Source organism: Rhineura floridana, chromosome 11 (genome assembly GCF_030035675.1).
Source record: "Rhineura floridana isolate rRhiFlo1 chromosome 11, rRhiFlo1.hap2, whole genome shotgun sequence".
Classification (NCBI taxonomy): Eukaryota; Metazoa; Chordata; class Lepidosauria; order Squamata; family Rhineuridae; genus Rhineura; species Rhineura floridana.
Genome location: NC_084490.1, coordinates 45,871,824 through 45,880,200, shown reverse-complemented (window position 1 = coordinate 45,880,200; position 8,377 = coordinate 45,871,824). Strand labels below are relative to the sequence as shown.

Here is an 8,377-nt window from a genome sequence, read left to right as displayed (position 1 = left end):
TCCTGAAACATCCTTGTTTACAGAAAAGGGCCAGCTAAAGATCACCCCCACAGTGAGTGGCTCAGGCAAGGGAACAGGGTGGTGGTAAACGAATGGGTTATGCAGCAGTGGCTGCAGCCTGGGCAGGAAGCTGGTGGTGGCAGAACAGCCAAAGCAAGCAGGTTGGGGTTGGGAGTGTGGGTGCCTTGGGAAGGTGGTGGTGGCAGGGGATGAACAGCAAATGAACGAGACTACAAATTGCAGTGTGACTGAGCCAGGGGAAGGATACCAAGCTGACATCCACAGGTATGTGTGGGAAGCAGCGCTAGGCGATGGCCTGGCCGACCCATTTCATGAGAGGACTTGTGGCAGGGATGAAGCCTTCCAGGAGCCAGCTCCATGACTTGTCCAGACCTCCGCTACCCACTCTCTCAACTCCTCTCAGTCATTTGCTTAGTCTCCAGGCCTTCTGGTCTGAAGGTTTACAGAGGGAAAGGGTAGGGGCTTCATGAGATCTAAAGCAGGAAAGGGATGGGGTTAGTGAAATATAAAGGAAGAAAGGGAGGGACTTAGCGAGATCTAAGGGGAAAAAGGGGGTTAGCAAGGTCTAAAGTGGGGAAGGGAAGAGGCTTAACAGTTTAGGAGCTGAAAGGGGAAAGGGAAGTTGGGGTTGGTGAGGAGTGGGGAGATTTTGGTGAAGGTAGGCTGGGTTGGCAAGCAGGGGCAGCAGCCCCTAGTATAAAATAAAAGGAAATTCTTATTAAGTCAACACAAGATTTAAATCGCATTCTAAAATCCATAGCAATCCTGTTATCCCTAGTGCATCTCCCTGTTCCCTGATACTAATGTCAGGAACCAGGAGCATCAGATGCTACTCCCCAGCTTAAAAATGAAAATTAATGAGAAGAGAACAGCTAAATAAGCCCCTCCCATGTTCCATTTATAAGACAAATGTTGTTATTAGTTTATAGCAGCAACTCTCCATTTGTGACTTATTAATTTAATGGGTGAGCTATTAGGCTGCTAGTAGGAGATTCTAAGGACAATGTAACATATGAATTGAGGATTAGACCCACCAGTTAAGTCTATAATTGTTTTATTCTTTTGATACCATCGACCATGGTATTCTTCTGGGGAGACTTGCGGATTTGGGAGTTGGAGGTACTGCTTGGCAGTGGTTCTGCTCCTACTTGGCGGGCCTCTCCAGAAGGTAGTGCTTGGGGAGCATTGCTCTGCACCCTGGGTTCTTCAATATGGAGTTCCGCAGGGGTCAGTTCTGTCCCCCATGCTCTTTAACATCTACATGAAGCCGCTGAGTGCCGTCATTAGGAATTTTGGAGTGCGTTGTCACCAGTATGCTGATGACACGCAGCTCTACTTTTCCTTTTCATCTTCATCAGGTGAGGCTGTCAAGGTGCTGAACCGATGCCTGGCGGCGATAATGGACTGGATGAGAGCGAACAAATATAAGCTCAATCCAGACAAGACTGAGATGCTGTTAGTAGGTGGTTCCCCTGACCAGATGGTGGATGTTTCACCTGTCCTGGATGGGGTTGCACTCCCCCTGAAGGAGCAGGTTTGTAGTTTGGGAGTTCTTTTAGAACCATCCCTGTCATTGGAGGCTCAGGTAGTCTCGGTGGCACGGAGTGCTTTCTACCAACTTCGGCTGGTGGCCCAGCTACGCCACTATCTGGACAGGGAGAACCTTGCTTCAGTTGTCCATGCTCTAGTAACCTCTAAATTAGATTACTGCAATGCACTCTACGTGGGGCTGCCCTTGAAAATGGCTCGGAAATTGCAGCTCGTGCAAAATGCAGCGGCCAGACTGATTACTGGGACCAAACGGTCCGAACATATAACACCGATTCTGGCCCGCTTGCACTGGTTGCCTATATGTTTCCGGGCTCGATTCAAGGTGCTGGTTTTAACCTATAAAGCCTTGCACGGCATGGGACCACAATACCTGATGCAACGCCTCTCCCGATATGAACCTACCCATACACTATGCTCAACATCGAAGGCCCTCCTCCGGGTGCCTACTCAGAGAGAAGCCCGGAAGATGATGACAAGAAAAAGGGCCTTCTCAGTGGTGGCCCCCGAATTATGGAATACTCTTCCTAATGAGATACGCCTGGCACCAACATTACTATCTTTCCGGCGTCAGGTAAAAACCTTCCTCTTCTCCCAGGCATTTTAGCATTTTAGCTTTTAGCATTTTTAGCATTTAGCATTCTAACATTCCTGCATTTTAGTATTTAATATGCATTCAACATGTGCTTAATTTTGTCTTAACTTTTGTATAATTAACTTATTTTAATTGATGATATGTGGTTTTTAATTGTATGTTACTGGTTTTGTTTGTTGTAAACGGCCCAGAGAGCTTCGGCTATGGGGCGGTATATAAATTTAATAAATAAATATAAATAAATAAATATAATATATATATACTTAAAAAATCTTTTTGCTGCTGCCAAAATCAGTGGAGTCAGGGCGTGTATGTGGTTGGGGCCATATTAGACCGCAAGGGCAGGTGTTAGCTATCCTTGATATACACGACTGGGTTGCGAGTCTCCCTTTGAAATCAATGAGATTTTAATGTTGCAATCTTATGCAGAGATAGGCATACCTAAACCTGTTGGTTTCAATAGGTCTAAAGTACCTAACTCAGCATAAAACAGGCCCTGGCGATACTCAGCTGGATTTTGCACATATAATACCAAAATATAAAATTGCACCCACCCACACTCAGAATATGTAAAACAAAATTTGAGATAAACCAAAGTCTCCTTTAATACCTAATTTGTTGTCGCAGTTAAACATTAATGGTTTTATTAATTATGCTTTTGCTAATGTATATTTTTGCAGGCGCGGGTGTGTGTTTTGGAAAACGTTCCGTTGCGTTGCTACTCCTTCTGCATTTGCTTTTTATTTCTGCAGAGATTTCCAGATGAAGGGAGGAGCACCCGCACTAAGCTCTCTGGAGACAGCTGAGAGAAGAGCGAAAGCACCACCTGACCCGCGTGTGCCGCATTTCTTCCTCTTGTCTCGCCGGCGGAACACAGGAATCCGCTCCATATCACCCCTCCCTTCTCTCAGCAAAGTAGCGTCTTTTCTATTGCAACGCGCGTGCGCGAACACGGCAATTCCCTTTCCCTCCCACTTCAGTTTCTAGCTGACGTCTCCGCTACTCGCGTTAGCTGTCATCTCCCCTTCCCTTATTCGCCGTACAAGACAAGCTTGGGCATAGAGAGAAAGAGGGGGGGATTCAAATGGCTCATGGACATCTCCTTGCGCGCCTGATTTCAGGCGCCTTATCGGCGTTAGCGTCTTCTTGCGCGCAGGCGCTGCCGCGCGTGCGTCATAGCACGAGCGCCCTCCGCCTCTCAGCTTTTCTGTGGCGCGGGACTAAGGGGAGGAGAGAAAGTTGGGGCGCACATGCGCAGTGGAGGCCCTTCCATCGGTGGCCGCCTAAGGAGGGAGGGTGGCAGCAGCAGCAGCAGCAGCAGCAGGACGAGGACCTGCAGCAGGTCAGCACTCGCTCGCGGGAGGCCCTTTTCATTTCTCTCTCTCGGTCGGGCCAGGCGCGGCGCGCGCGGCCTCCTCCCCTCTCTTCTCCTTTCCGTATCCGCCTTCTGTCAGTGGGGGGTCGCCGCCTCCCCCTCAGTGCGCGCTCGCGCTGGGCCTCCCCCTTCGCCTCAGCAGCCGCCGCCTCCTCCCCTACCACCACCTCCTTCTCAACCACCACCACCTCTTCCCGTCTCGTTGCTGCGATGCCGGAGAAGCGGCCCTTTGAGCGACTCCCGGCCGAGGTGCGCCCCATCAATTATGGGCTCTGTCTCAAGCCCGACCTTATCGACTTCACCTTCGAGGGAAAGCTCGAGGCCGCCGTGGAGGTAATGCGGGGCGGTAGCTGGGCGCGGGTGGTGGTGGGTTGGGCATATGTGTGTGTGTGGGTCTGGGTGACTGGACTAAGAGGGGTGGTGGAGGAGGGGATGCATGTGTGGACTGGGCGGGGGGAAGGAGAGGATGAGGAGCGCAGGGCTCAGGACGGGTGATGGTGATGGGAACGTGACTTGGAGGGCCTCGGTGTGGGGAAGGTAGGTGCGATTGGGGAGGAAGGTGGGGAGTGGTTGGCGGCCCCAACAGGGAGAAGATAAGAATGGGGCTAGGGTAAACGGGCAGGTGATTGGTAGGGGGATGTACGCCTGGAGAGGAGATAGCTCCGTGATGGACAGAATTGGAGTAAGTGGCGGGTGTGTGACTTGCAGAGTAAGGATGGGAGAAGGTGCATGAGTAAGAGGGGAAGAAGGGTTTTGGCGAGTGCGTTGTACATTGGGGATAAAAGGAGGGATTTAGGGGATACTGGCCCTTGATGAGTTGGTGTTGGGAAGTCATCACTCCGGACCATGTTAACTTTTGGTGGACAGCAGCCTGAGAAGGGTGGTGGCTGCAGCTCTTTTGAGATCTTGTATTGTGTATACATGACTGGGGTGGGCCTCTCTGAGTGGTAAAGAATACTTGCCATTGCTGAGAGAGGAGGATATGTTCTTTGAGTACTGTGAGGAAATACATTTTCTAATTGGGAGAAACTTCCGTGGGATTGTGTGTGCATTGGAGTGAAGGACACGTTCTCTAAGATGGGAGGCTGCCTTCTGACTTCTTCAAGGAGCAGAGATTTTCTAGTTCTGTTGAGGAAGTTTAATTCACAAGGGGTGGATGAATTCTTGTAGGATTGAATGGGGCGAGAAATCCTGACTGTTGATAGTTTTTCTCTTGGTCTGGAAGTCCTATAGGTTTTGGGAAGCTGTTTTTCTCAGGATGGGAACATTTAATATAGGATTTTGTGTTTTCTTATCTTAGTCTTCGGGATTTGAAATTGGAGTGTTCTCTCCTTGATTTAGAGGACAGCCCTTGGACTCCAGGGGTGTGAAATCTATAGGGAAATGATTTCAAGATTGGGCATTATGTAATACTGTTTTAGATTTTCAGAATTTTGGAGGAGAGTACCATGAGTTTGGCATGTCTTCTTCTGGGATGAGTTAGGATCATGAACTGTCACTGGAAATCTTATACTTTTTAGAGTGGTGAGCCTGAGAAAGCCTCTTGCCAGTGAGTGACATATTGAGAATCATATGTGCAAGACTGTCCCTTTAGGGCTCATTTGGTAAGAGATGGGAACTTTCGGTTCTTTCCATTTAATGACTTCCTTAATAGAGAATAATACCAGCAAATGAGCCTTGCTCATCAGAAGGGCTTTTGTGTGGTCTGAAAGATACAGGAATGAAGTGTGTATTTTTAGTAGTTTGTGCCTGCAAATTTCAGGTTGTGAGGTAGTCTGCCTACTATTAGGAATGGAGGTGAGTAGAACTTTTTTAGGAAAGTGATGCAAGGAGAGTTATTTACTTCCATCTTTGTATGTGTTCTTGTACCACACTTTCTTTCCCTGTGTATCTCTTAAGGAACCCTATTATCAAACTTCATTCATTGCCTTACATTCCCAAAGGGCAAAACTCCTAACTTTCAACTTTCGCCCAGTCTCAAATTTGCCATTCTTAGGCAAGGCGATTGAGCGGGTGGTGGCAAAACAGTTGCAAGCGCACTTGGAGGAAGCGGATTATCTGGATCCATTTCAATTGGGCTTCAGGCCTGGACATGGGACTGAAACAGCCCTGGTCACCTTGGTAGATGATATGAGGAGGGCGTGGGATAGGGGCGAATGCACCTTCCTTGTCCTCCTTGATCTCTCAGCGGCTTTCGATACCGTTGACCATGTTATCCTCTTGGACCACCTGGAGAGGTTAGGTGTGGGGGGCACTGTATTGCAGTGGTTCCATTCCTTCCTCTCTGGTAGGTACCAAAGAGTGGCATTGGAGGATGAGGTTTCGGATACTTGGCCTCTCACTTGTGGGGTGCCACAGGGTTCCATCCTCTCCCCGATGCTGTTTAACATCTATATAAAGCCGCTGGGGGCAATCATCAGGAGATTTGGGCTGCAATGTCATCAGTATGCGGATGACACGCAGCTCTAGCTCTCATTTAAATCTGCAGCGAGGTTGGCTGTAGAAACCCTGTCCAAGTGCCTGGAGTCGGTGAGTGGCTGGATGGGAAGGAATAAACTGAAGCTGAACCCTGACAAAACCGAGGTACTGTTTGTGGGAGACAAGGGAAGGCTGGGGGATGTGGACCTGGTGCTCAACGGGGTACGATTGCCCCTGAAAGACCAGGTCCGCAGCCTGGGGGTCATTCTTGACTCCCAGCTGACCATGGAAGCTCAAGTCTCGGCTGTGAGCCGGGCGGCGCTGTATCAACTCCATCTGATACGGAGGCTGTGCCCCTACCTTCCCAACCATCTGCTCCCACCGGTAGTACATGCCCTGGTCACCTCTCGCCTAGATTACTGTAATGCGCTCTACGTGGGGTTACCCTTGAAAACGGTCCGGAAGCTGCAACTGGTACAGAATGCGGTGGCTTGTCTGATTAAAGGCAGCCGCCGGCAAGATCACATCACTCCAGTGCTGAAGGAGTTGCACTGGCTACCGGTTGTTTACCGGGCCCAATTCAAGGTGTTGGTTTTGACCTTTAAAACCCTATACGGTTTTAGCCCAGTCTATCTGAAGGAGCGCCTCCAGCATCGTCAGGGATGCCGCTCAACAAGATCAGCCTCAGAAGACCTTCTCTCGATCCCACCGGTTAAAACAGCTAGACTGGTGAGGACTAGAGAGAGGGCTTTTTCAATAGTGGCCCCCACCCTGTGGAACTCTCTCCCAAATGATCTCCGCCATACCCCTTCTATGATGAGCTTCTGCTGGGCCTTGAAGACCTGGCTCTTCAGGCAGGCTTTTGGGGTGGGTTAGGTTTTTATTGTTATGGTTTTAAATGTTAACGTTTTAATGTATTGTTTTTATCTTGTACGTCGCCCAGAGTGGCTGGACATCCAGCCAGATGGGCGACTAATAAATTTAATATTATTATTATTATTACTTAAAGCCTAAAGAAGTATGTGTATTTGTGTTGTTGATGCTGTTTTGGTTCTTGAAGTCACATAGAGTTTTGACCAGTATATTTGGCTTTCTTCTCAGTATTGTGGAAACATTGTTCTAGTTTTCCTTAGAAATGGGACTATTTATTTAAGTGAGCTGAACAGTGGGGTGATATTTTGGTAAAGTTTCTGCACAAAGTTAAAATGCAGATGGGATGGCTGATAGGTCATTGAAATCAGAGATCAGCCTATTTGAGGAAATGTCTGTGCAATATAAAACCCTGATATTTTTAAAAAACAGAACATTTTTCTTGTGAAACTAATGTGTTAGAAATGTAGATATTGCTAGATTTCCCTGGGCTGTTTCCTCATCCGAGATCATTCAGATGAATAAGGTACAGTTTAAGATACCAGGAAGAGCCTCCATGCTTTGTAACACAGCTCTTTGTCATGAAGAGTTCTTAAAACATTGTCGTTAATAATGAATCCTTCATGAGTAAGACTGGTTAAGTCCCCTGGGGCATGACTGGGTCAAAAGAGTATGCTAAACTAGTTAAGCTGCTGGTGTGCTTTAGACTTAGGGAGGACAGTATGATAAATTGGAGAGAATTTCTGGGACTGGTGAGAACCTTGAAGGCACTGTTGAAGAATACAGGTGACTAAGGCTGCAATCCGAGAGCCAGTGTAGTGTAGTGGTTAGAGTGTTGTACAACCTGGGAAACCAGGATTTGAATCCCCACACAGCCATGAAGCTCACTGGGTGACCTTGGGCCAGTCACTGCCTCTCAGCCTCAGAGGAAGGCAATGATAAACCATCTCTGAATCCCGCTTACCTTGAAAACCCTATTCATAGGGTTGCCATAAGTCAGGATTGATTTGAAGGCAGTCCATTTCCATTTTCAAGGCTGCATTCCAATACATGTCTAATCAGAAGTGAGCTCCACTGGATTCAATGGAACTTAGTCCAATCTTAACCTCATGTTTCACAAGGAGGTAAACCCCATTGAATTGAACAGGACTGTCTTCTAATTAGACATGGTTAGAATTGTGTCATAGACAGGGAAGAAACAGAAGCAATAGAAGTTCTGTATCTCCTTTAGCTAAAATTGCAATCTCCAACAATTCATTTAAACCCCAGTTAGTGTCCCATAGTGTGTATTTGCACTATGTTTTTAGTAGTTGGCTTTTAGATCCACATTTGGAAAGATGGTATAGCACAGTGGGGAGGAGGGCCTGACTGGGAATCCAGAGTCTATGAGTTCAAATCCCCGCTTGTGTCTCCTGGGTGTAAAGGGCCAGCTAAAGATCACCCACACAATGAGTGGCTCAGGGGTTATGTGCCCTGCCACCTGTGCAGCCGTGGGCAAGCTGCATAGTCCCAAGGAGCCCAGTTGTCCCCCACCTGGCAGTTGCGGACAA

At 48.1% G+C, this 8,377-nt stretch overlaps 1 protein-coding gene across 2 annotated transcripts in view; it reads left to right on the top strand.

The window, feature by feature from the left end:
* Positions 1-3,064: 3,064 nt before the first annotated feature.
* The window catches only part of NPEPPS (aminopeptidase puromycin sensitive), a 97,623-nt gene continuing 92,310 nt past the window's right edge, over positions 3,065-8,377 (top strand). The window contains exon 1 of one of the 2 annotated variants that reach the window (XM_061587999.1): positions 3,065-3,506. In XM_061587999.1, the coding sequence (XP_061443983.1) occupies positions 3,249-3,506 (258 nt within the window). In that variant the 5' untranslated portion in view covers positions 3,065-3,248. Of the gene's footprint in view, positions 3,873-8,377 lie in introns of both variants that reach the window. The other variant, XM_061587998.1, reaches the window with a different exon arrangement.